The sequence below is a fragment of the Ciconia boyciana genome, chromosome 12 (assembly GCF_034638445.1).
Source record: "Ciconia boyciana chromosome 12, ASM3463844v1, whole genome shotgun sequence".
In the NCBI taxonomy this organism is placed as follows: Eukaryota; Metazoa; Chordata; class Aves; order Ciconiiformes; family Ciconiidae; genus Ciconia; species Ciconia boyciana.
This window is the reverse complement of record NC_132945.1, coordinates 23,966,456-23,993,151: the sequence shown is the minus strand read 5'-3', so window position 1 is coordinate 23,993,151 and position 26,696 is coordinate 23,966,456. Positions and strand designations below refer to the sequence as shown.

Here is a 26,696-nt window from a genome sequence, read left to right as displayed (position 1 = left end):
GCAGCCAGCCTGGGCTGGGCAGAGAGGGGGGCAGATAAGGCTGAGCTGCAGCGAGCGGGGCTGCCCAGGACCCAGGGGTGCTGCAGCGTTGTCAGCTGAGCGCGGGAACCGGCCCAGACCTCAAAATGTCTGGTTCGCACAGCACTGCGACTGCTCGGAGGCCCAGAGCACGTTGCCTGGGGTGCCTGATGCAGAGAGGTGCCAGACCAGTGCTGGAGTACAGGCTTTATTTAAACCAGCACTGAGAGCCCCCCTCGCAGCCGTGCCAGCGTGGCGGGTGCTTGCATCCTCTGCGGGAGACTGTGCTGCCGTCCTGTCCGTACACACCAACAGTCTTAATATGATACAGAGAGTATACAGGTAATTACAAAAGGGGGCTGCGTCCACCCCAGCGTCCGTGGGCCGAGCCAGCTTGACCGCGCTCTGCCCTGCTTCAACCCACCTTTTGCATCCGACATGGCCTTTAACGCCGAGGGCTTCGTCTTGTCCCTCCTGGGTCCTGTGCTGCTACCGCCGGGGCTCGCCCATGAGCTGAAACCCTGCAGGGTAACGATTGCCAGGGCTAAAGATGTGAGCAAGCGGGTGGCTGCGCTGGCCCAACAGGGCTGGGAGGACCAAAAACCCCAAGGAAAGAGATGCTTGGTCAGAAGCGAAGGGGAGGCGTGATGGCAAGCTCCTGGGCTGGGTAGTCCTGCGCAGCTCGGCTCGGGCAAAATGCACCTCTCTGCCACGTGCCCGGGTGCTTGGGCTGGTGATTACTCCAGCTTCATGGTCCTGCTCTTTGACCTCCCCCGAAACCAGCTGCTGGAATCGCTCCAGGTTTCTAATTAGCCTGAACTGAAACTCCATCACTCCTCTCCAGAAGCTGATGCTGGGCCCGCCTCGTCGCTGCAGGCTCTGCCCTGGTGCTTTGCCCCGGGGGTGCCAGCCCTGCGCCCGCGCTCGCTGTGCCGCTGCTCTCTGCCAAGCCCGGCTTCTGTCCCAGCGCCTCCAGCTCGGGGTCCCCGAGCGCTCACAGCCCGGCTGGGTCTGCCCCTGCCAGACGTGGGGCCAGACTCGCGGAGGGTCACCCTGCCACGGGGACGGCTTTGTCTTGCGGTTGCAGATGTGACCCCGGTGCCTCTCCGGCAGCAGGGAGCCGTTCGGTGCTACCTGCTCCGTTTGCTCAGACAGGAGCCAGGGAGGTGATGTCCCCCCAGGGCTGGGACGTCCCCCCTCGTGCATGTCTCCCGTGGGCCCTCGGGGACCCTTCCTGGCTCGCGGGCTTCCTCCCGGCTGGACGGCGGGGACCCTTGCGGCACCGAGCGCAGGGGGTCCCTGCGGGCAGCCGCCCCCCGTGCCCTCCTCTGGCTCGTCCCTCGCCACGAGGGACGACGCACGCAGGGACGGTCCCTGCGCCAGGCCCCCCCGGCCATTCGGCCGTTGTCCTGTTCGAATGGCTGCTGCCCCGGGGCCACCCGGAGAGCGGATGGGCAGGAGCAGCGGGAAGGTGGGAGGCGGCTGTCACAGGTCGAGCCGGAAGGCCCCGAAGTAGCTGGCTGCTGCATCGTTGTAGTCGATGGCCAAGGAGGAGACGGAGACAAAGAGCTCATCGCCGGCCTTCAGCTCGAACAGCCCCCCCTGGTAGAGAGCGTGGAGCCCGTAGTCCGCCTCGGGCGCCCAGCACTTGGTGCCGACCCCTTTGAGCAGGAGGATGGGCTGGCTGTAGGAGGTCTTCCAGTTGATGCACTGCACGAGCTGGGGGACGGAGACTCGGGCGCTGGCCCCGTCGCTGGGGTAGCGGAAGTAGATCTGGGAGTAGATGTAGTACTTGCCCGCCTGGTTGACCCGCAGGCGGCCATCCCGGTAGGTGATGTTCTGCAGGTGCGAGTGGATGGTGCTGTCTTCCCAGCGGGCGATGGCGTGGCGGCAGGACTGGGAGAGGTTCCCGAAGCGCTTGGAGTTTCCTGGGGAGAAGGAAGGGTCATCGAGGGGAGCGAGACGCTCTGGGGAGCACCCGGCAGGGTCAGGAGAAAGGGAGGGGGTGGCTCTAACGCTCTCCCACGGTCGTCCAGCTTGGAGGGGTGAAGGAGGCGGTCTTGGACCGGACAGGAGAAACACCTCCCCATCTGCCACCAAATGCATCCTCCCATCCTGGTCCCCTGCCATTTGGGTGCGATCTTTACCCTGTTCCCGACTCAGAAACCCTCCGGTGCCCAGCGGGGCTCCGCGACTCACCATCCTGGGCCAGGTTCTGCGGGCGGAGGGTGAGATGTGCCGAGGGCTTGCCGGCTGTTTTGGGAGGAACCTGCCCCTCCGAGGTGTTGAAGTAGCTCCGCCGCTCCTCTGCGAGAAAGGGACACGCGGCTGAAGAGGACAGAGAGCGTGGGGACCCCCGGCCCCGTGCCGGCAGAGCAAGCAGAGCTTGCTTACTGAGCAAGCAGAGCGAGCGGGGCAGGAAAATGCCCCACTGACACATCAAAGAGGGGGGTTATTTGGGGATGGAAATGTCTAGTCAATCATTATCTAACATTTCTGCGCTGCCCCTGTGGCCCTGGTTCCCCGGACTCCAGACAGACGTACACGGCTGTCCCTCCCACCCGCTCCCCGGGGCCGCGTGCCCTTCACCTGCCCGCTGGGACAGGCCTTGCTCTCCCCTCTCCTGCCCCAGCTCGCAGCACCGTGCCCGGCGGAGTTTGCCCCGGGAGTGACCGAGCCCCCCCAGCCCGCTGGCATCCCCGGCCGCACGCTGAGCTGCACACACGAGGACCGCGGCTCCGTCTGTCCGGCTGCAACCCGGCCGCGGCAAAGAGGCTGTCGATGCTTTGCAGCACCGGCGAGCGGCACCGCGGCTGCCAGCCCCGGTGCTGGGCCAGGAGGGACTCACCCTTCGCCGTGCTCCTGCGGATAACGTTCTCCGTCACCTGGGCCATCAGAGAAGAGAAACAGTCCCACGGTTAAAGGTGAAACGGGCGTCCCCCGCGCCCCAGCTCCTCTTGTCTCTCCGGAGCCTTCACGACCTTGCCTTTCACGCTATGTCTCTGGGCTCCACCCGCTCCTCGCTGCAGAGGGCCTGGCATCCAGCCCCACTCCTCCGCCCCCCTCTTAAACCATCCGTGCAGTTGCCCTCTGCCACCCCTCCGGGGAGGCGGATGGGGAAACTGAGGCAGGGAGGCAGACAGCTCTCCCATCGGCTGTCCCATCCTCCCCTGGTCCCCAGAGCCGGCGGGTCCGGGCTCACCGTGGCCACGTAGGCTTTGATGGTGTTGGCCAGCTTGAGGCAGGACTGGTTGCTGATCAGCTCCTCCAGGCTGGAGCCCTCCTGCTGCTGGTTGATGACCTGCAGACACCGCAGCTCCTCCGCGCTCCCCGGCGCCTGGGCTTTGAGCTGGAACAGAAACACCCGGACATCCCCGCGTCAAAGCGGGCCGGCCAGGGCGGCGCGCGCAGCTCGGCGGCGGGGAGCAGCGGGGATGCCCGGCGGGGTGCGTGCACGGGGCGGCCGCCTTCGGCCCCGCTCCTGCAGCGGCAGGGTGCCCACAGCCACACCATGGGGTGGAGAACAACCCTGAGCTGCCCTGATCCCAGAGCCGGCGGTGGGACAGGGCAGCACCGCCGGGGTGCCAACACCGACTGTGTCCCCCGTGCTGGGGTGGAGTTAGGTGGCAGGAGGCTGGGTGGATCCCAAGTTCTGTCAAAAATCTGTTTTTGTGAATCGGACAGGTTAAATCTCATCTTGTCCTCCTACGATCCCCAGCAGAAGCGAGTCTTGCTCATCCCGGCTCTTCGGGAAACACGACAGCCCCTTTCACTGAGTTCCAGCGCCGAGCGCGAGCAGGAGGCGAGACTCGGGGACTCCCGCAAGCTGCAGAACACCGGGTAAAGAAAAGGAACCCAAATTTCCCATTCCCCATCTCCTTCACCTCCTCCTCTCCTGCCCTGGGGGGAACGAGGCTTCTCAAGCGGCAAAACCCAGCCTGAGCTTTGAGCGAGATGTTCACAGCTCCTGGGGAAGCCGTTGCCCTGCGAGGCTTGGCTCCGTACGGCACGCAGAGGTGAGAGCTGCAGCTGCAGGCTGGACGTGCCCAGGCAGCCTGCGCCACGCTCTTCGCGCTTTCCCGTTCCCGAGCTAAACTGGGGTTGCAAAACAAGCTCTCACGCAGCTCTGCCCTTCCAGCTGCCGAGCCGTGCTGGCCAGGGACGGGACCCCAAGCACTCGCGGTGCTGCGTCAGCCCAGGCAGATCTCAGATGCTTCCTAGCCTGCGCTGGCTTGCGGTTTGGGCTGGGAAGCCTTCCCTCCCCGTGACGCCGGCGGCTGCACGGCAAGCTCCCCTTCCCAGGCTGTCCTGGGGCTGACCCGGCTCAGCTCTGGCTGTGGTGTCGCAGTGGGGGACAGGCATGGCTGGCTATAGGGCCTCACCACACGATGCTGCTGCCTAGGGCGCGGGGAAACTGAGGCACAGATGGGACGGCTGCCCTGAAATCAGTGTGCCAGGAGCTGGGAGCGAACACTGGCACCGTGGCCATCCTACCTTTATCACCTGGGTCACTCCCAGGCCCCAGGAGTCCTCGGGCTTGGCCACATCGTCACCTGGGGCTTGGCCACCTCCAGCACCCTGCGCTTCCCCAGGTCTCTGCTTGCTCCGAGCCCCCACCAGACTCCTGCCTGCCCGCCTCCCTCGGCCGCAGTTTTGGGCACTCGCTTGGCCTGGTACCAGGACGCGCTCATGTTTGGGATCAATACAGACTCTGGTACCAGCAGAAAGACGGGGCGAGGTCAGGTAAAAAGGGCTGGGGGGGGGGGGTTTGCACTATTGGGCCAACAGCCTGTCCTCGCACTGGCCGGCTGGACCCGCCAGGAGCACGGTGGCTGGCAGGCGAGCTGCAGCGGCAAGCTCGGAGGGACTGATGCGGTGGCTCGTGTGGCCGGAGACAGGCGAGCGCAGCCCTAGGAGCGTTTTCCCCGGGCTGGGTTTAGCCAGCCGGGCTGCAGTCTTGCAAAGGCCTGCCTGCCCGAGTGGGTGGATGCGCAGAGCCCGCCGAGGCAGCGAAGCCCCAAGCGATGGGGCTCTTCGCACGGAACTCCGCACCACCAGCGCGTGCTTGGGCAGGGCCAGCACGTGCCGCTCCGCCGCGCCGCCCGGAGCCCCGATTATGGCGTGTGCCCGCGTAACGGGGGTCAGCCCCCCTCCGAGCGCCCGGTGAGGCGGTGGCACAGGGACTGCAAACGTGTGCCTCGTCCCTCGGGGTCCTAACAACCGCCTGGCACCGCCTGATCAAGCTAATTGCCTTGATGAAAGCTTGCTGTGACAGGCTGCACGTACCACCAGCACCTCTCTCTTCGCAGGGTAACCCCTCCGCCTGCCTTCTCCCTCTCCCCTCCTGGGGACCTTGTGCTGGGTGGGGTGTTTAAATTAAGGAAAAAGTGGGAAAGTTTTGTAAAACTGGAGGCACGGGAAGTACCCCACGTGAGGGGGTGAGGGCAGGCTGGCCATGAGAGTGATTCAGTGTCCCCGGAGATGCTGGGCTCTGACTACCTATCCCCAGCACAGATCCCGTGCAGGGACCCAGTGACCAGCCTCTGAAATTAGCCCAAAGAGGTCAATTTAAGTGGCTTTCTCCTCCCTTCAGCCCTTCCCTGTGGCTCTGGCTGCCCGCGTTCCCCTCCTCTCTCCAGTGCCTTTCATGTAAATCCCTCACGGCGGGTGCCACATGGGATCCCGGGATGGAAACAAAGCCCAGAGCGAGGGCTGAAGTCTGCTCCGAAGGATGCTCCGCTGGGCACCAGACAGGCCGCTCCTCCTGCATCCACGGGCAGGGCTTTTTTCCTTTTTTTTCCCCACCTCTGTTGTGGTTTTGCGCAACGCTTGGCGCTGCGGGGCCCTTTTCTTGATGCGCCCTCCATCACCAGGGACGGTGGGTGCCGTCCGTGGAGCTGCCTGGCAGGCCCGAGTTTCCCTCTCCCCGGGGCAGAGGTCTCTCCGGTTTGGTGTTTCCCCCTCCTTGACCCTCCCGCTGCTCGGGGACTGCGGTGGGCCCCAGTCAGCTGCCGGGGGGGGCCGTTAAGCAGGACCAGGCTGAGTTTGGGAGCGGTTTGGCACGAGGGACCCTGCGGGGAGGTGGGAACGGCTGGGTCCCACCACGGTTATTTGGTGTGATGAAGCTGGAGCAAGCACCCAAGAGCTGCTGCTGGGGGGGGGTTTCCCAGCCAGGCCGCTTCCAGCATCTCACAAAGGGGGTGAGGAGGATTCGGCGGTCCTGGAGCGTGGGTGGGACGGGAATGGAGGGGGCCGGGGGGGAGATGAAGTAGGAACCAGGGGCGAATGGGGCCCGGAGCCCAGGGCAGCTGCCCCCATCCCCCTCTGGAGCTGCGAACTCTGAGGGGAGCCCAGGGCAGGGCCCCCCCCCCCAGTGCGGGCCCTCGGCTCCGGACGGAGCCCAGGACAAAGGCTCCTTCTCTCCACATCTGGATCCGCGGCTCTGGGCGGAGCTGGGGGCCGTGTCCATCCCCACCCCACATCTGGATCCGCGGCTCCCAGGGGAGCCGGGGGCAGTGCCCCCCCCCGCCTCCACATCAGGACCCGCGGCTCCGGGCGGGGCTCGGGGCAGTGCCCCCCTCCACATCTGGACCCGCGGCGGGGCAGCGCCGGTAGCCGCCGTCCCCGGCTCGCAGCGGCGCGGAGCGGGGAGCGGGCGGAGCCCCCCCCGCAGCCGCCGGGTCTCCGGGGGAGCAGCAGCCCCGCCGGCCCCGGGGCCCCGCCCGCACCGGAGCGGCTCGGGGGGCCGGGGGCAGGGCAGGCCCAGGCCCCGCCGGCGGGCTCACCTTGGAGATGGCCATGGTGAAGTAGACGAAGAGGCCGGTGGTGGAGGCGATCTGCAGGGCGAGGATGGCCATGACGGCCACGCTGCCCCACAGCGGCCCGCACCGCCGCCGCCGCCGCCCCCGCGCCCCGCCGGGGCCGGGGCCGGGGCCGGGGCCGGGGCCGGGGCCGTCCGCCAGCATAGGGGCCTCCGAGCCGCCGCTGTCGGAGCGCAGGAAGGGCCCGGCGCTGGGCTGGTGCGGGGCCATGGCCCGGCCCGCCCCGGCTGCCGCTGCCCCGCGCCCGCCGCGCTGCGACGGGGCCGCGGGGAGGGAGGGGCCGCGGGGCGGGGCGGGGCCTCCCGCAGCCACGCCCCCTCCGCGGGGTCCGGGGGTGGGGGGGGACGCGGGGACCGAGGGTGGCCCCGGGAGAGGGGGCGGCCCCGGGGCCCCGCCGGCAGCGGGAGCAGGGGGACAGGGGCCCTCGGGGAGCCCCGCGTGACCCAGGGCAGCGGGAGCGCCGGGGGTGGCCCCGCGGGGCTGGGCACATCCCGCTCCGGGGCAGCGAGCAACCCCCCCACGCTGCCCCACGGGCTGAGGACGGGAGGTGGCAGGGCTGGGGGGACGTGACCTGACACGGGTTGGGGTGATGGGCCACGCGTCCCTGTCACAGACTCGTGGACTCATAGAATGGTTTGGGTTGGAAGGGACCTTCACGGGTCACCTAGTCCACCCCCCCGCAAGAGCAGGGACATCTCCAGCCAGAGCAGCTTGCTCGGAGCCCGTCCAACCTGACCTGGAGTGTTTCCAGGGAGGGGGCCCTGGGCCAGCAGGCCTGGCCAGGGCTCAGCTGGCCACACGTCCCTGTGGGGCCCTGGGCCAGCAGGCCTGGCCAGGGCTCAGCTGGCCACCCCGAGAAGCTCAGACAGGTGAAGGTTTGCAGAAAGGGGCTCAGCTGCTGCTGAGCATCTCCCAGAGGCCTTGCCCAGGGGGGAACGTGCCCACGCTGCCCACCGGCGAGAGCCCCCCCGGGGCTGGGAGCTGCAGCGCCGGGCGGGCAGCAGGGCAGGCTGTCCTCTGTGCACGCTGATGTTTGGCCACCGAGTCCCGGTGCTCCGTCCTGCGGGCGCGCAGGGTTCCCAGTCGCTCTGAAATACAAATGTCGAGTTGTTTGGAAAGCAAACAGAGAGGCTGGAGATACGGCTGCTACCTGACCACTGCAATAGCCACTCCGTGGTCAGGTGAGTCTGTGGCTTTTAGTGCTTTTACCGCTGAAATGAAGGTGAGATCTTGATAAAACACACAAGCACTTCAGTCTTCCCAGAACCGCTCCCCCTTCTCTAAGGATGGGGCGTGGGAAAAGGGGGCTGGCCCCAGCCCAAACCCCCAGACAGCTCTGGTAACCCCGAGCCTTGTGCTGGGGGGCGATTTAGGACTGATGGCGAAATAGGGGCCGGCTTGTGAGCGGGAGAATTTGGACCCAGGTGAGACCCATGATGGAGGCAGCTGCCCTGTGGCCCGTCCCGTCCCCAGGACTTCAGGCCCTGCAGCCGTCCCGAGGCTGGGACGCAGGCCAGTGCTGCAGCCACAGTTATTCATAGGGACGTGCCACCGAGACGTGGCCGCGAAGCCAGAGCTGCTCTGAGTCCACGAGGGCTGACCTCCCTGCGTGCCACGGGGGTCCCCAGCTAGTGCTGCTCTCCCTCGGTGAGAGCTGTGAACCAAAGCCCTGCCAGGCTGAGCTTTGACCCTTGAGGGGCTTAAAGCTCTCTGTGATATTTCAGTAATAACATCGGTTCAGGGTTTGGTCCCTTAAGCCTGGACTTTCTGGGCTGGGTCTTGCAGAGCGTGTGTCATCTAAGGACCCCCCCACCCGGGGAACAGGGAGAGCTGGTAGGAAGAGGCAGCTTACCAGCGGCTCGCTTCTCCAGCGCTCTCACACAATGAAGGGCTTTTTTTTTTTCCTTTAAAAAAGGAACTTGTCCCACTTCACATCCTGCCTGCCAGGAATGGCACCGTCTCTTCCACCGAACCCTCTTGCCTCCCCCTGGCTTCGTGCGGACGGGTTTCCTGCAGGGAGCCCCAGCAGACGCAGGGGATGCAGGAGAAGGCAGCAATTCACAGGTACCACCTAATTAAAAGGGAAAGAGCAGGTCCAGTTTCTCTTTTTAGTGATTTGTGGGGCGGGGGGGAAGCAGCAACTCCCTCTCAGGTCCCTAATTGCCTTGGGCTCGGGTGGGGGGACAGGAATTGCCCTTTCCCTTAGCTGCCAGGGCAGGAGCTTTAAGAAAAAGCTCTCAAGCATCTTTCCAGTCCTACATTTCTGCTGACGCGTCCCTGTCCCCCCTTATGGAGGGCGGCGCTGCCCATGCAGCGCTGCCAGGCTCTTCGCCCCGTTCGGAGGGCGAGGCAGCACCCACCCTCCCGCGGGTCCGGAGGAGGATGGCGAGGCAGCCTGAGGCTGCTTGGGGTTCCCTCCCCAGGAGATGGAGGAGATGGCCCTTGCTGGAGGACGTTCGGGGCTGGGAGCAGGTCCCCCTGCCCATCCCCAGATGCAGCCACCTCTCGGGATGCGGGGAGGTGAGTGGGTGGCCCTGTTGTCCGAGCTGGTCGCGCGTGGGGCAGAGCATGGCAAAGGCTCAAGCAGGTCCTGCCTTTTCTTCCGCCTGATTTGGAGCACTCCTGCCTGCGAAGCAGGGTGCTCCCCGCGCACTGGGAGTGACCCCTGGTCCCCCTTCTTTCTCCTTTCCCGATCGCCCCCAGGCTCTATCTGGTTGTGGCATCTTGGTGGCCCACGGGTGTCCTTGGCCTGTGCCGGTGGCTATTCCTGGAAGTGGGTGTTGTCTCTGCAGCAGTTCACACCCATCGCGCAGGTGCTGCACCCTGGCACGGGGCTGCTGAGCACCCAGACAGGGGAGATGGAGGTTTAAGGTGGCTTTTGCATAGGAAAAGCTGGCCAGAAAGGGCCGGCAGTGCTGCAGCAGCGATGCGGGGGCGTCCCCTGCCCAGCCGCTCGCCCTGCCCTCCCCGTCCCACGTTTCTCCTCGAGCAGACACTTGTTTCGGGAGCGATGGCTGCCTGCCCTCGCCCCTGGGCAGGGCTCCCTGCAGGGTCAGTATTGGCTCTCTCCTTGCTCCTTGGGCTGGCGTTCGTACACGTGTCCTTCCTCCCAACCCTTGCTCTCTGGACCCGTCACTGCAGCCTGGCCGGGTTGGCACGCCCGAACCCCAGGAGCAGTTCTGAGTGGGTCTCCTCCACAAGCTTCCCTCCACCCATGCTTGTTTTGCCACGAGGTGAGCGTGGGGATACTTAAATCTCAGCACTTTGCTATCCCCAAGCCCAATTTTATCCTTAGGTGTGCACAAATGTGCAGTAGTCCCTGAAGCACCAGCCAGGCATGTTGGGCTCCTCCAGGCTCTGCCCGGCACGCAGAGGAGCCGCGTGACCGGCTATCATGACCTCCCAAACACGGGGAAGCGGGTAACTAGTCACCTTATCTGTTTTTATTGCTTTTGTAAAAGACTTGGCCAAGCCTTGGGTAACGCAGGCTCCGTACGAATGTCTTCAGATCACTGATCTAATCACTCGCTCCCTGCACGGGTGTCTCCAGTGGACTGTGAAGGGAGAGGATGGGGGGATTGTGTGTGGAGGAGGCTGGCGGTTTCCTTGGCATCTTCTGGGTAGCCAAAAGGTTTTTCCTCTTGCTCGTTTAGCAGAAAGGCAGCACTGACGCTGTTGGGGGGCTGCGGCTCCCCCTGTTCCCCACCTCCTTGTCGACCTGCGCTGGAGCACGGTCAGAGCAAAGCTGCAGGGGCAGGGCGAAGGAGGTGGGACCAGATGTGGACAAGAGACGTGGAGGCGGATGCTGAAGGGCTGAGGACTGATTTATTACCAACCGTCCCAGCCAAAGCCTTTCGGCTTGGGCTGCTTGTTGATCCTAGTGCCCGCTCTCATCTCCACCACCCTTTGCTGTCATCTGCTCTTTCTGCGGGGAGGAGCTGCTGAACTGGTGATTTGTCTTGCAGGGACCTGGGTGGGGAAAACGCTGCCCCTTCCACCTCCGTGCTGTGTCAGTCAGGACGCTCGCGAGACAAGGGGATCTTCCAGCCAAAAGCATCTGCCAAGTCCATGAGTGGTTTTTCCCCTGCTCTCTGCCAGCTCGGTGCACGACCCGGTGCTCAGAGCCGGCGAGAGGCAGGCGCTGCTCTGCTCGGCGCTGGTGCGGGCATCGTCCCTGCCCCGGCAAGTGGCTGGGGCCGCAGGCGAGATGTCTTCATCAGAGTCAGGGGAGGGCACTGAGCCAGGTGAGAGATGACGACTCATTTCTAAGAAATCCAATGAAAAACAAAACCTCCTGGTTGTTCCCATTAAAAAGGCTCAGGACCTTCAGAGCCAGGTGGAGGGCGAAGAGCTAGGAAAGGTGCATCTATGGCACAAATGACTTCCAAAACCTTGCCCGGGTCTCAGGCAGCAATTCTGCCTGCTTCTGGTGTTGAGGGGCTGCGTGCGCTGGGACCCCCCATGCAAGGGGCAGCGCTTGCTTGTCAGGGCAGCCAGCCAGGCAGGGTGGAGAGAGGGCAGAGATGGCCAAGCTCCTGCTTTCGGTGGAGCTGGGCTTGAAGGGCCGGATGCATTTACAATTTGGGGTGTGGACGTGCGTGCGGGAGCAACCTGGGTACCGCTCACCCCTGCGCTGCTGTCGGACGGGGCAAGGGCACACGTGGGCTCTGCTGCTGAGCAGAGGGAAGCCTGGAGCCACAAGAACTTGGTAGCCTGGGGCTGCTCTCTGTGCCTTGGAGATAGGTTTGCAGAGCAGCCAAGCCTGTGAGCGAGGGCAGGACCAAAACTGGAACTGTGCAAAGAAAATTGGGTGGGAGCCAGATTAAAGAAAAAAAAAAGCCTCCCGATGCTGGCTGAGGAGTTGTTTTTCACTTTTAATGTTTCCTGGTCTGTGCACTAGGAGAGCAGGGTCAGCTGAGCCTGGAAATTTGTTTCCTCAGCACGCAGCGGTGCAGAGCAAGTGCAGGAGAGCAGGAGAAGGTGTTTTGCTGGGGTCTTGCCAGTGCTGTCAGCGAGGCACTGGGGTGGGGGAAACCAGGCAGAGAGCACCCGCATGGAGATGCGAGCCTGGCGTCTGGGATTTTCCAGCCTGTCCCTTGGATTCGCTTCAGCTTTGCTTCAGGCAGGACGGTTGAATGTGCGACTTAGTCATCTTATTTTCCCATGTTTTACGGGGGTGATAGGGCGTGCGGGATCTGTTGGGTTAGCCTAGACTGGACCCCTCTTGAGCGGGGTTAGCGACAGGGCATTCCTCCCTGGTTCGCATCTTCTGGCGCAGAACTCCAGTGCTGGGTCTGAGCTTCCCGAGGCTGTTCCTTTAAGGGAAACCACAGCCTGGCGTCGTTTGCTCGAGCAGCTGATGATTTCTAACATGTGTTGGCTACATGATCTTCAGTCAGGAAACAGCAGCCCCCCGGGATGTGAAATCATTGCGTGCAGCTCAGGAAGGCCTTTGCTAACCTCCCTGGTATGCTCTCTCACACATTTGTCTTTCAATTTGAACCGATCAATTCCTGTGCCCAGATTTTTTTGGGGGAAAAAACCCCCTTCCCCATCACACCGTACTTCCAAGGCTGAACGGGAAGGTCAGTGCTTCCAGCCGAGGTGCTGGATCAGCTCGCCCTCCTGCCCCGACCACGTGGAGAACCCACGGGGACCTCTGTGCCGGGCTCAGTTCTGCCCTCGCCGCAGGGAGCACCCTCTCCTGGGGTGGCAAGGACCAACCCTCCTCCTTTGGCCACCTCTTCCGTGGCCCAGCAAAGCCGGGGTGGATCACCCCATCCATGGGGCAGCGCAACATCGCACCTCGTAGCTGTCGCAGGAACCTGGGGAACAGAAGACTGCCAGTGATGTGCCTTGGCCCCCTACCCCTCTGTGCCTCAGTTTCCCCCATTCGGCATAGGCTCTCAGAGGGCCGTGCTTCCTGCGTGGTTTCCCAAGTGCTCGAGATCACTGGCAGGAAGATGTCCGGCTTGGACAATGCCCTGGGGTTTGTTCGTCCCGCAGAATGCTGCAAATGCACGTCTGCCGCGGCGACGTGCCCTGACGGAGTGTGTTCGGTCAGCGGGAGGAAAGGCTGGTTTGGAAGGAGATGAGAGATGCCCTGAGAAAAGACTTAAATAGCAGGAGGGCTCCCAGAGCCCTTACGATGCCGGGAGGCGGGAGATGTGAGGGCCAGCTCACCCCCTCTCAGAGTCACATTCCCTGGGTGATGCCCTGGCCCGTGGGTGGAGGTCAGGGGGCCGGTGCCTGCGCACTGTGGGGCTGGCCGCTGACGGGGGGCTGTGGGGCACGTTCGGCTGTGAAGTGGGCCAAGCTTTACAGTGGATGTGTGCTGGGACCTCTCCTCGCCCACCTGTATGGTGCTTTGGGGTATCCCGCTGCGGTGGCGGCACGGGGTCCTCGTCGCCATCGGGCGGCACCTCTGGGGGAGATGCCAATGCAGGGTCCTGGGTAAAAGAAGAGTCTTTGAAAAACTGAACTGGAGGTGGATCTACGGGGACCAGGATGGAGGTACGGGATGGAGCAGGGTGGGCAACCTTCTTGTTGGCTGGGGCACCTCTACGAGGCCACCGCAGAGGGGACACTCCTGGGAGATGTGGTGCTCAAGGCTTGGTGCAGCACGGTTGGGCACTGGCCTCGGTGCCGGTCTCTCTGGGGTCATTTTCCAGCTGGGGCCGTGCCAGGTCACCAGTGCCTCTCCCTGCCTGCGGAAACCAAAGCGTGGCACTGGGCTCAGTTTGGGAACACGAGGCGTGTTGGGAGGCCCAGACTGCAAAGGGGTGGGTGCCAACAGCAAAATGCCCGGTGTTGGGACGCTGGTCCCAGCTCCTGCAGCCAGCGTTAAGCTTTTCAAGAGTCAGTGTTATCCCTTGCCACACATTTTCGAGCAGAAAGTCACCATCCCTGCATCAGGCACGGGCAGAAAACCCCTGGAGATGGCTGGGGCAGCCCTGCTGCTTGCCCGGAGCAAAGAGGGATGATTAAAGCCAGGTCTTTTATGTCCTCCTCTACCCAGAATACCAGTGATTTTACAGCACGTTTAACTCGTGGTGAAATGTGGAGGGACCCATCTGCCGCGGGGTGGTCTCCTGGGAGGTACACTTGGTCCTCCAAAGAGCCAGCAAGTAGCTGGGCTGCTGCGGAGGGTGGTGGGCTGGGAGAAGGGTCTGCTGGGTCCGAGCAGGGAGAGGGGTAGGAGGAGGACACATTTGGGTTTGCCCTCTGGAGATGCGGCTGTTGCCTCCTCACGGGCACGCTGGGGAGACAGAGCCCGTGGGCAGGACGCGGGCGCCTGCGGTGCCGGAGATCGGAGGGGGACACGGGGAGGTTGCAGAGATGCCAGGGTGGGTGAGGGACCAACGTGGCGGCCACTTTCGGAGGAAATAAAACCTCAGTTCAGAATGGGAAGAACTGAAGTATTTCAGCCCAGGGCCCGTGGTGCCCCTTTGCCCTCCCCGTGGGGACCTGGAGGCAAGGAGTGTGGGAGCACATGGTGCTGGCTGGTCCTGCTGTGGGGTCCCCCTTGGCAGCCTGTCTTGGGGGCAGGGGTGTGCCAGTGGGGCGAGGACGGGGTGACCCAAACAGACATGACTCAGCACCCCAGAAATGCTGTCTGGCAGTGCCTAAGTGCTGGTGCCGCAGTAACCGATGCTGCAGCAACTGGGCGTCTGGTTTCTCCCTGGGATCGGCAGTTCCAATCTGCCTGAGACCACTGTTGAACCAGCAGAAAATCCTCCCCCAACAGCCCCGAAAGTTTGCACGATGGGAGGGATCCGTGTCTTTAAGAGATGCCCAGAGAAGCTCTTCTTTCTCAGCCGCATCCAAAATATCCCTCCGGAAAGGGAGCCGCGGTAGCAGGACGAGCAGGACGATGCAGGCCTGGCTCAGGGGTGCTCCGGGAGGGTCTGCCGGCGTGAGCACCCCACAGCGCCGGGGGTCAGGCCGTGCCGATGCTCTCAGTAAGACTTGTGGAAGAGGTGTTTTAGGCTTTATGACCAGTCTCACCTGTCTCACCCCCTCTGCCCTTCCTCCCACATGACCCAAGCAAACGGTTTGGCTCAGTTCCTTGCCTCAGTTTCCCCACGAAACTGTGCCATATCCAGCAGCCTTTGCTGCCATGCTGTAGTGCCATGCGGTAGTGTACAAACCATGGTCCCAGCAATCCATTTAAGTGGAGACTTTGCTTTTCAGCCTTGTCCTTTCCCCTAAACTCACCTGGGTCAGCCCCAAACTGCCCATTTTGGGCCGGTCCCTTGGCCAGACCTGTGCAGGGACCTTCAGCCCGACCTCCGAGAGGTCCCAAGACCCTGCCCTCCCGCACGCAGACACAGACACCCTGATGCGGACAGACGCGGCGTGCTCTCGCTCTGCGAGGTGCAGAGACCCTTTGCTTTGTTCCTGGGAATTCGGAGAACCGTGCAAGCCATGCGGAGGCTGTGAGGGGGGCCTGGTTTCAGCAAAGCCATGGTTGGAGCTGACTCAGAGCTTCCCACCACAGGTTTCCTGCTGCTCAGAGCTTTTTCATGCCTTCCTCCTTCCCCAGAACTATCCAGCTCCTTGTGAGGATGCTGAGATACATTTACTAACCGCAGCGATGCGAGAGGCCCCTTCCCCTTCTTGGGGCGGCTCACGGGGGAAGCGTGTGCTCACTGCCTGGTTATATCTTAGAAACGCTCTTTCTGGGTGAGCCTTGCTCATTCTGGGTTGATGTACGCCTGGCTTTGGCTGCCCAGCACTGAGGGGCAGCAGGTTTCGGCCCCTCCGCCTGCTCTCAGCCTGCAATGGGGCTGAAGCAGCGCTCGGGCTGCCCCGCTGCGTGCCGGCTATGGGGCTGCAAGGGGAAGACATCAGCCATGAGGACCCAGCGTCTTCCCCCCCACACCCTCCCAGCACTTGGGTGGGGAGCAGCCCCCAGCCCTTGTCTGCCCATCAGGTCGCTCTCGGAGGTCCTGCGGCTGGGGCCAGGGTTTGCTTGTCCGTGTTATCACGGCGGAGGGAGATCTTCCCCGCCTGGCTGCATCAGGCCATCTCCAGAGCTGGGCCAGCCCCACACGCTGCCAAGTGTAGGGTTGAGGCTGGAAGGGTTGGCCGTCACCCTGAACGGGACAGGACAGGTTGGCTTGGATGGGCATAAGCTGACCCTCGCTGGCCAGAAGCTCCCGCTCCCAGAAGCCGTGATGGAGAGCTGGTGGATCCAGCAGGATCTGGGCTGGTTCGGCTCAGCTTCTCCTCTCGCAGAGCGTGGCTCAGCCCCAGGATCCGTCATTGCACCCCGAAGGGAGATGTCTCCGTCCTAGGGCTGCTCCTGCCATCCCTGCGCTGTTAAGCTGGGACACGATGCCTGGCTGCTCCTGGGCTGCAGGGGGTAGAAGGGAGCTCTGGGTTGTTTTGACTCATCGCCTGGGTTTTGCAACCTCCTGGCAAAGCAGAGCATCCAAAAAAAAAAAAAAAGAAAAAAAAAAAAAAAGGAAAAAGCACAGCCAGAGCCCAGCCCAGCTGGGGTCCGGGTGCGTCAGCCGCCTGTGCGGGCCAGCCCTGCCTCCTGTCCCCGACCTCCGCAGCCCCGCTTTCCTAGTGCTCCTTCAAGGCGGCTGCCTCTGCTCCTGCTCTCACAGCGGGAGCTGAGACCTGGGGACAGCCCAGCAGAAGGCAGCGGGGCAGCCCCTCCGTGTCCTGCCACCTTCCGCCGCTGCCCACGGCATCCTGCCGCACAGGATGGCATCCACGCACGGCTCTGCACGAACGGAAGGTGTCTCGTGGCGCAGGGAAGGATGGCTATAAAGGCGCCTGTTTCGAGGCTCTGCCTCCGTGGTGTCAGCCAAACGTGGTGGCGAGCCGTGTGCTGGATGGAGGGGGGAAGACTGGGGCCAGCCCCGTAAAGCCACAGACGGGCAAGCTTCCCCGGGAGGGACGTAGAGCCCTAACGCTGCCGACGCAGCAGCACGCTGTGTAACATCACGAGGTGGGACTGCTAGCTGCCGAGACACGCGTGGCCTGGCCAGGAGCATCCCCAGGCTGCGGTGGGGGACGAAGGGCCAGCTGCTGCCTGCAGCTCCTTCTCCCTGTTGGGTTCCCTCATCCCAACCCTTCCGCTTGCCTCCTCACGACCGATCTCCTCGCTCCCTCTAGTGGGACGGTTACGGGGCCTCCCTCCCTCCGCACACACGCGTGTCCACGTTTCTTCTCTTGCATCTTGATGTCTTCCTGGAGATCTTCCTCTGGCCACGCCGGGTCCGGTCCCCGCTCTGGCCGCCCCTCTCCTCCCCGCAGCCCTGCTCCCCTCACTGTTCCCGGGGTGCAGGCTGGTACCCACGGAGGGGGCAGAGCATCCTCCGAGAGACAACCCGAAAGCCGTGGTTGTATCCGAGGCTGCCTCGCGGTGCGGTGGCTCAGCCCCTGCTCTCCCGGAGGTTTTGTGCGCACGCGGCTGCCAAAAGGTGGGAATTCACGACCCGGGTGGCACAGCCCTCGCCCGTGCCTCACCCGGCACCGCCGCAGCCCGGCTCTCCTGCCCAGGGAGCACCTTAGTGCGGCCGCTTTCGTCCCGAGTCAGAGATCCTGGCACGGCATCTCCCCTCCGAGGAGGTGCAGGCTGCAAAGCCGCTCTGCTCCCGGGGGTAGGGACACTGGGTTAAGCCCTCGTGGGACAAGCTGACCCTGACAACGCACCGCCCCGCCGACGGAGGTTTCTTCCTCCGTTCCCTCGGGCAGCGGTGACCTGACAGCTTGGGAAGCGGCACCGGCACCGCAGCCCTGACCCCTGATCAGGCCCCGATCCCTGATCCCCATGAGGTGATCTCTGGCCTTGACCCACCTCGCTGGCTTGACCCACCACCTTTGCTGCTGTCGTGGGCTCCTCGGCCTGCCCTCCCCGTCCTGCAAAGGGCCCACGGGGCCAGGGACACACGGCGGTGCCGTTCGGTGCCCAGCGCCCTTTTCCACCGGGCCCTGGGGCTGGTGGCACCGTGGCAAACAGAGCGGGTACCCGGAGGCCTTGCCTTCGGGTTCTTTCCTGCGTGTTGAGTTCGGCTGCCCGAGGAAGGAGAGGAGAGGGAGAGGGAGAGGAGGAGGTGAGGAAGAGGAGAGGAGGAGGAGAGGAGAGGAGGAGGAGAGGAAGAGGAAGAGGAGGAGGAGAGGGAGAGGAGGAGGAGAGGGAGAGGAGGAGGAGGAGAAGAAGAAGAGAGGAAGAGGAGAGGAGGAGGGGAGGAAGAGGAGAGGAAGAGGGAGAGGAAGAGGAGAGGGAGAGGAAGACGAGAGGAAGAGAGGAAGAGGAGAGGAAGAGGAGGAGAAGAAGAGGAGAGGAAGAGGAAGAGGAGAAGAAGAGGAAGAGGGGGGGAAGAGAGGAGGAGGGGAGGAAGAGGAGAGGAAGAGGGAGAGGAAGAGGAGAGGAAGAGGGAGAGGAAGACGAGAGGAAGAGAGGAAGAGGAGAGGAGGAGGAGGAGAAGAAGAGGAGAGGAAGAGGAAGAGGAGAAGAAGAGGAAGAGGGGAGGAAGAGAGGAGGAGGAGAGGAAGAGGAGAGGAATAGGAGAGGAGGAGGGGAGGAAGAGGAGAGGAAGAGGAAGAGGAGAGGAAGAGAGGAAGAGGAAAGGAGGAAGAGAGGAGGAAGGGGAGAGGAGGAGGAGAGGAAGCGGCGAGGAGGAGCTGAAGCGGGGCCGGGCCGGGCTGGGGAGCCAGGAGCCGCACCCGCGGCCCCTTCGCGGTCCCTCCTGTGCGGAGCGCTCCGCTCCGCTCCCCTCCCCTCCCCTGCTCTCCCCTCCCCTCCTCTCCTCTGCTCTGCTCTCCCCTCCTGCTCTCCCCTCCCTCCTCCTCCCTCCCTCTGCTCTCCCTCCTCCTCCTCCTCCTCCCTCCCTCCCCTCTGCTCTCCCTCCCTCCCCTCCCTCCCTCCCCTGCTCTCCTCCCCTCCTCTCCTCTGCTCTGCTCTCCCTCCTCCTCCTCCCTCCCCTCTGCTCTCCCTCCTCCCCTCTGCTCTGCTCTCCCTCCCCTCTGCTCTCCCTCCCCTCCCTCCCCTCCCTTCCTCCCTCCCCTCCCCTCCTCCTCCTCCCGCGCCGCTTTCCCCGCCCTGGAGCGGGGCCGCTCGCCGCTCTCCGCGCAGCCGGGCCGGGCAGCCGGGGCCGGGGCTCCCGGGGCTCCCGCGGCAAGGTCACCCTGCGGCGTGACAGCGGCCAGCGCCGGGCGGGGCCGGGAGGAGCTGCGGGAGGAGCGGCTCCGGTTCCGCCATCCCCGGGGCGGCTCCGCCCGTCGCCCCCCGCCTCCCCCCCCCCGGCCCGGCGGCGGGAGCGTCCGGTGCCTCGTGGCGGAGCTGCCTCCGCTCCGGCCCCGCAGATGTTGCCCGTCCTCCGCCTCCTCCTCCTCCTCCTCCTCGCCTGCCCCGGCAGCTCGGCAGCCGGCCTGGGGATCACAGGCAAGTGTCTGTCGCGGGGAGTAGGGGATACCGGGGACCCCCCCAGCGCCGGGGACGCGGCTGGGCTCCCTGCTCCCGGGGCCGCATCCCGCGTGGGCGGCCGGGCACGCTCCGGGGCTCCCGTGGGTCCGGCACGGCGCGGTCTGGGCCGTGTTTGCTGCCTGGAGGTGCGGCAGGGGGGGCAGCGGGGCTGCGCCTGGCCGAGCTTCTCCCCGGGCTTTAGGGGTGCGGGAAACTTTTCCTGGCTCCTTTTATAGGGAGCCAAGGCAAGGCCCGGACTTGGGCACTCCTTAACCCCCTCTTTTCCCCGGGCAAAAGCTTTTCAAGGCAGATCGGGAAGGGGTTTGCAGGCTTTCCTGTCTCTCAGCGCGATTTCTTGGCAGCCATCCGACAGCCATCCGACGGGAAGGCGGTTGTGCGCGGTGAGGGCTCGTTGAGCTCCGTCCCCCCTGGGTTTGTGCCCCTGGCAGAGTGGGAGGGAGGAAAAGGGCTCCCCGAGTGGGAGCTGGGAGCAGCCGGCTCTCGGAGCAGCAGCCGTCCTCAGGTCCGAGCCGCTGGAGCTGTGCGGACAGATGAGCTGAGCGTTGAGGCAACCAACCGCGTTTTTCAGGTGAGAGATACGAAGGGAACTCGTACGCAGCCATCGGGACCTTCTGCTTTTCCATGCCGCTGCTTAAAGCCAGAAATAATTCAGTCCCCAGCGCCGCTGTTGGCAGAGCGGCTGAGCCAGGGAGGGTTTCTGCGGCCACCTCCCAGGTGGATGAAGCTGAACCTCGGTAGCCCTAGAGTAACATCTGATTTCTTTTTCAGCCCGCACGCTTTCTCCATGCTACTCCGCTGACCTCAGGCCGGCATCGGAGAGACTTGTCTCGGCCGTGGGCTGCACCGTGCTTTTGATGATACCACCGCTGAAGGCCAGCGAAGTTGTCTTCTGGGAATACAAAGCCGGCCCGGAGGAAGGAGTCATCGTCAATTATGCTTTCGATAGACCCGCCAACACGTCTCGCCCCTACAAGAATCGCACGAGGTTCAACGAAACGGACTTCTCGCTGCAGATCGTGCTGCAGCGGGGAGATGACCGGCTGTACCGCTTCAGGTCCGAGTCGGAGGCCACGGGCTGGTTCCAGCTGCGCGTTGTCGGTGAGTGATGCAATAGCAAAGCTCCGCCGCAGCCGGAGAGCTTGAGTCGCTGCGGAGGAAGGTGCTCCGGGTCTGGCATCCGGGGAGCCGCAGGTTTGAATGCTGACAGTCGCTCCGTCTCTCCCAGAACCGCTCTCCGAGCCAGAAATTGTGGGCAACTCCTCGGTGAAGGCAGGAGGCAACACCAAACTGGTTTGCAACGTCCTGGAAGGGAAGGCAGACTTGTACTGGTGGAAGAAAAATGGGGAGCTGCTGCTGGGAAGCGACCACATCCAGTTTGTTGACAACAGCACCCTGTGCATCGTTAAAGCGTCGATGAACGACAGCGGCTACTACGCTTGCGTGGTCCGCAACGAAGTCAGCCAGAATGAAACCTCCTTCCTGCTCCACGTCCAGAGTAAGTGGGGATTTCTTCCTCATGCCCAGGAAAAGAAACAGGGGAAATAGCCCCCAAAAACGTATCCTCTCGCCCAGTGCCTGCGTGTCCCTGCGCCGAGTGTAACTGCCCGGCGGCAGGTTTTTGCTGGGAGGGTGTGGGTAGGGGGTTAAATTCGGTCTGGCTGCAGAGACTGTGGATCCTCTCCTTTGCAGACGCTGCGAACGTGGTGTTGCCCGTGATCCTGGCGTGCGTTGTCGTCGGCTCGCTCGCAGGTGAGGGCTGGGCTGACTCTTTACCCCGGCTTTTTGGCCGGCTGCTGCATCGCCGGTGGGTGCTACGGCAGGTGCTGCACGCGAGAGGGGATGGGGTGAGGGGGTCTGTGCTGGCTGGTGTGGCGCGTCCTTGCTGGGACCTGGGTTTCCCACCCAGGCATCCCGTGGGCCAGGGCTGGGGCTTTGTCACTGCCATCATTTCAAGCAGGGCGTCCCTAATCCGAGGAGGTAATTTTGTCCTCCGTTGCCTTCCCTTGCCTCCCTGCTCCCAAACATGGGAGGGAAGGTTGTCATGAAGACGCCTCCTGCGTGTCCAGAAGAGGCATGAGATTACACTTTACTTTCTTTATCTGGGTCAGCCCCCCCAAGTCCCACAGGCACTGGGGGATGTCGCAGATCCCTTCTAGGGTGAGAGCACTGAGCCCCCCCACCCGATCTGCTGTGGTTTTCTGCCCACAGAAGGGAAATGTGCTTCCTCCCTCAGTGGTCTTGCTTTTCCTCCTTTTTTGGAGCTGGAGAGCGTTTTTTCCGGCCCATCCCCAGTCTCTGGCAAAGTGGGGATTTCATTTCTCAGATTGCCAACTGCAAACTTGGAGGGGGAAAAAAAAGAAACGCCCAAGTCTGGAACTGAGAAGAGGATCTGGCAGTTTAAAATAGAAGTAGGCGGTTCTCCCTAGGTGATTTATACGTATGTTTTGCTATTGCACAAAGTTTTCAGGTTTTTCCTGTGAAAAGCCTCCAGGCGCTGGGGAGGTGCTGGAAAAGCTCATCCGTGTGCTTCTGCTCGTCATCCCCGTGACGCTCCCCTCGTACCTGCTCACACGTGGCCAGAGCCGGTGGCCGGCTCTGCTCCGCGGCCACCGGCTGGGCTGGGGCGATCGGTCCCTGTGGAGCTGGGCAGAGGTGGTTTCCTCCAGACCCCAAACACCAGCCCCACGTCAGGGAGCGCTGACAGGCGCGCCCGGCTCGACGTTTCCCGGCCGAGTGTTGCCACGCTTTGTCTGAGCACCATCTCTAGGGCGTTTAATGGAGGTGATGGCTGGTTTGTCCCCAGGTGTCTTCGTCTGGTGCAGGAGAAGGGACCGCCCGTGTCACAACCCGTGTAGGTAAGATGCCTTCAGCCCCTCTCTTGGGGGTGGCCCTGCTCCTCCAGCCACAGCTACAAGGCAGAAGGTATTGTTGGCTGGAACTGAGTAAGCCGGGCAAGTGGGAGGGCTCGGGGTCCTTTCCCAGCCTCTCCTTGCAGATGTCAGAGGCAGCCGAGGGGTTGCTCTCCCTGCTCCGGGAGCTGAAAGGATTTGCTGTCCCCCCTGTTTAGCCCCTGGTGGGATTCGCTCTGGAAATATCCTTGGACCCCCCCAGCCTGATACTGCTGGTTATCTCTGGCAAAGCAGGCGCCGGGCACCCCCGGGCAGCGGGGAACCTCAGAGTTCCTCCTGGTCTGTCATCCCTTTGCTCCATCGCCCGTTCTCCCTCTACGCTGGCTTTTTAATTCCCATTACACGTTTTCTGAAGCCAGGTGTACTGGGGTAGTAAGTGGTGGTCCTCTCCCAATTCCTCCCGTTGCAAAAGCAGTCAAAACCTCATGCTATGTTTTTTCGGGAGAGCAGAATCTTGCCCGGAGGGGCAACGCTCAGCTTCTCCAAAGCACGTCTGTGACTCAGATGGGGCCAAGCTCTGGTTTCCAGTAATGCTTCCCAGATTGGCATAAACCAAGCTGCAGCAGCCTCCGGGCTGGAGCAGATGCAGAGGATGTGCAGGCCCGCTCTGAAACGTGCTCCTTAATGGGTGGGTGTTTTTGAATTCTCCAAAGGGCTCCAGAGGTTTCTGGGAAGTGAGGGATTCTTGAAATCTTCTTGGAGCTTGCTCACTTTATGTGACCACAAAAAACTCGGGCTGTTAACTGAAGCTTTCTGGAGGGTGAGGACAAGGACGTGATCCCCTAAGGATAGGAAACGCCATCCCACATTGCAGCTAGTCAAAAATCGCAGAGCTCTCCGTTGTCTTGTGCAGCCAGGTCCCAGATAACTCCTCTCAGAGATAAGTTGGCCAAGGTAGCTCCTGAAATTTGGTGTAGAGCACAAGTCCGGACCTCCTCATCACTGCCACCGCCAGCAGGTGACACCCTGCAGCTACCTGAGGCCTCGGAGGGTGTCTAAGTGAGTGGCAGATGGGGGATCCACACCCAGGAGATGGTTTAGCTGGAGACCTCTCTTCTCCTTGCAGGTAGAGAGCTTGAGCGGCTGCGCTCTTGCTGCCTTCCCCCGATGCTGGTGATGGTGGATGCTGCCTGGGGAGCACCGGACGTCTGATGCTGTCCCAGCCTCTTTTGGGCTCACCTCTGAATCGCTCAAGCTGCTGAACCCCACAAATATTTTTTTGTAAAACACCGGCTTGGACTATTTCTATGTCGTCCTGCCCTTCCCCAGGGCCCCTTGCACGTCCCTGGGAGAGAGGTGGGCACGGCCGTGCTCGGAGACCTGGCGGCTGCTGCTGTGCTCCAGACCTCCTTACCTCTCCTGACTTCCTCCAGAGGCCGTGTGGGGTAAGTGCTTGCGGCTGGGCTGGAAAGAGCCACCATCCCTGCCGGACAAACGGACGGTGCTGGGGCTGCTGGAGAGTGCTGCGGTGCCAGCCCCTGCCTCCGCGGGGCTTGAGCCCCTCACCGTGGCCTCCCGGTGTGCTGCTGTGCCTGGGACTTGCCAGGGTGGCTCAGGGGCTGAGGCCGTGGGCATTCTACTCGGTTTGGCCCTCGGAGGGAGGAAAAAGGGCAGGATTTTGCTATCGTGTGCACTGGGGAGTCCAGGAGATGAGTGGAGCCAGCGGAAGGCAGCAGGGCATGGAGGAGCACAAAGTAGTTTTGTTTCAGAAGGCAAACCCCAAAGAAACCCCCGTGGCCGTCTGCGTTCGGGCAGCAACGCAGCCTGGCATGGGAGACGTAGGGATGCCCCCGAGCCCATCTCTGTCCTCCAGCCTTGGGCTCCGGTGGGATCTGGGGACATCCCCTCCTCTTCCAAGCACTGGCCACCTGGGTCGTATGTGTGCCGATGCAAGCTTGTCCTTCCCTTCTGCCACTCCTGCGGGTGATGGTGGCCTTGGTCTGGTTTGATATGGCCAGGGCAGCCCTGCTTCCAGCCCCTGCTCCTCTTGCCTCCCTTCCCCATGCTTCTTCTGCAAAGCTCTTCCGGGCTTTGCTTGTGAAGGGGTCATTATTTGTTCTTAGAGTTTAAATTATTTAGCCTGGAGGCACAACTGGCATCTTCACCCTGGAGAAAACTGGATGCTCTCCCAGGAGTGCTGGACCTCAGGAAATGCCTTGCTGATCGCCAGGCCGGGGCGTTTGCACCCATCCTTCATTCTGATGGGGACAGCCCCAGGACCAGCACCCTGTCTGAGCCGGTCTCCAGCACCTCTGCAGGGGCAGGCATTTTGGGTGCCCTGCTCTAGCTACTGGATGGTCACTTCTCTCCCAGAGCAGCTGGTGGCTTGGGGACCTCTCCTTGCTCCGAGCCCCAGTCAGCAAATGGAGAGCGTTACGGGTGGATGTTTCTGTTGCTTGGGTCTTGCCTGTAGACCTGCTTCTGCAGCAAAGGGCTTTCCTGGCCAGGGGAGCGGTGCGTTTCCCTCTCCTCGGAGTTATCCCTTCTCTGTGGAGAATAGAAGTACACCCAGGAGAGGCTCAAATCGTATCCCACGGCGTGAGCAGTCGCTAAGCTGTCCTACACCTCTTTCTGGGGCAAATAGGAAAATCGTGGGAGAGCGAACCGGCTCGTGGCTTGACCGCCTTGGACGCTGCCTGCTCTGCCGCTGCTCTGGCAGAAGGTGCAGCGTAGCTCTGTCCTGGGGCGATAACCGGGATATAAAGGGGCCGGCAACAAAGGGCCATCTCTCAGCCTGGGATTTCATGTTGCAATTAAAGCATTAAAGGAAGCAGAGCAGTTTGGGTGGAGTAAACTAGATTTTAGCCTCAGTTTTAAGCTGCAAGGCAGGTTGTCAAGTTCCCTGTTGCACTTGCAGGTGTAAAATGAATGCAGCCCCATGTTTTACAAAACATGCTTTTCTAAACTTTTCGGAGAGTAGTCTGTAAATCCTTTTGGAGACGTTGTGTTTTTTTAATGTCTGTTGCTACTAATAAAAGCACGTGCATTATCCCAGTTGATATTGTCAGGATCTTCAGGGGCGAGAAATAGCCCCTCGGGGGTATCTAAAGCCTGCAGTAGCGGAGGGATGTGCTCCCCGCTGCCAGACCCTGCGTGGGCTTCAGGCTTCGGTGGTGAGTTGCAGCTGGTGGCAGACCTTGGAGATGCTGGGTTTCCCCCTGATTTTCCCCCTGATTTTCCCCTGATTTACCTTCCAGCTCTGTGGGAAGAGCCGCTGTGCTGGGGGAGGTCATTTGCTACTGCTGTGGGGCTCCTGCATCCCGGTTCCCTCCCTCGCCCGGGCAGCCCGGCTCCTCCTGCGGCAGTCGTGGCTTAGGGGACTGAGCTGGGGTTAAAACCAACCCGACAGCCTTGCTCTGAAGCCGGGTGAGGGTATTTTTAACCTGTATGATTTCCCTGAGTCACTGGGACCTGGCAAGCAGCCGCCCTGGCACGGCCCGTAGCCCCAGGAGCAGCTGGACTTGTGAGAAGTTGCCACCCGAGTGAGACGGGGTCGGCGATGCCTCTGGGTTCACCCTGTGGATGCTTTTCAGGGGAGGTCTTAGCTTCGAGATTTATCTGGTGGCGTTCGTATGCAGGTTTATGCATAGTAGCTGTGTTTGTAATCAGAAAAGCCTCCTCTAGGCTGTAGGAAATACCTTTGTGCGTTGTAACTGCTAAATCTGGTGGGGGAAGAATGGCCTTTGGGAACAATAGAAAGCGTATGCAGAGTTTAAACGTGCCCTGAGTAAACAGGTCGCTGCGTTTGTGTACCGGAGCATGCCAGATGCGCTGGGATGTACCTGGGGACGAGATGTTGCCGGCATCCATCTCCTCCGCATCCTCGTGCTTGTGCCTTCGTGTCCGTCCTCCCGCGTGTGTCTCTTCCCCCTCCCTGGGAAGCCTTGGCAGCTTAACGTGCTGTACACCTAATGAGCAAAGCTGTCAGCAAAAGACTGTGAAATGCGATCATTTTGCTGTAGCAGCGCAGACAAAATCTGACCGAGCACTGTCCCAAGCAGCAGAAGTGCTTTGGTGTGCTCGTTTGTCACGCAAACAAATTACTACTGGTAAAGCAAGTATATATTTCAAGTTACTACAAAATTACTCCTAGAAAAGCAAGTATATGTATATATTTCAAGCTGCTACCAAAATTACCTCTACTAAAGCAGCAAGTATCTATATATCTACATATCTACATATCAATATGAGCAGTATGTAGATCTATAATTTCTTATATGAATGCCTATATATATGTATTATTTGAAATGTTACCAGTCTAGTGCTCATCGAACCGCTCCCGGGAGCGAGGCCAGTCGATGGTGGACAAAGCCTCCCTGCGTGGATGATCCGTGTCGGGGAATCAGGAGGCAGGCAGGCATCCCCCGGCAGCGTCCTGTCTCGGGTAGACAAATTCTTGCCGGGAGAGGCTCTATTTTGGGTAGAAAGTGAGGAATTTTTATACCATAGCAACATGAGGGGGCGTAGGACACCACTATTTGGAGCAGATGTTTCTGTTTCTCT

At 62.2% G+C, this 26,696-nt stretch overlaps 2 protein-coding genes across 8 annotated transcripts in view; one reads left to right on the top strand and one right to left on the bottom strand.

The window, feature by feature from the left end:
- Positions 1-213: 213 nt before the first annotated feature.
- LOC140658578 (tumor necrosis factor ligand superfamily member 10-like) lies at positions 214-7,111 on the bottom strand. 2 transcript variants are annotated; one of them, XM_072877190.1, is made up of 5 exons: positions 6,804-7,111; positions 3,221-3,367; positions 2,867-2,903; positions 2,218-2,346; positions 214-1,946 (listed from the first exon to the last, which is right to left on the bottom strand). In XM_072877190.1, the coding sequence occupies exons 1-5, from the start codon at positions 7,047-7,049 to the stop codon at positions 1,504-1,506; spliced, it is 1,002 nt and encodes a 333-aa protein (XP_072733291.1). In that variant the 5' UTR covers positions 7,050-7,111; the 3' UTR covers positions 214-1,503. The 2 variants fall into 2 exon arrangements, with proteins under 2 accessions (XP_072733291.1, XP_072733292.1); XM_072877191.1 differs by having other exon boundaries at positions 2,218-2,325.
- Positions 7,112-18,891: 11,780 nt separating this feature from the next.
- Positions 18,892-26,696, top strand: part of LOC140658715 (transmembrane and immunoglobulin domain-containing protein 1-like) — a 33,030-nt gene continuing 25,225 nt past the window's right edge. For 2 of the 6 annotated variants that reach the window (XR_012044828.1, XR_012044829.1), the window contains exons 1-6: positions 18,893-19,242; positions 20,053-20,382; positions 20,510-20,779; positions 20,974-21,088; positions 22,088-22,139; positions 23,260-23,578. Coding sequence is in view for 4 of the 6 variants with exons in the window: in XM_072877433.1 (XP_072733534.1) it covers positions 19,164-19,242; positions 20,053-20,382; positions 20,510-20,779; positions 20,974-21,088; positions 21,745-21,832 (882 nt within the window). In the remaining 2 variants the exon portion in view is untranslated. The other 4 variants (XM_072877434.1, XM_072877435.1, XM_072877433.1 and 1 more) reach the window with 4 other exon arrangements.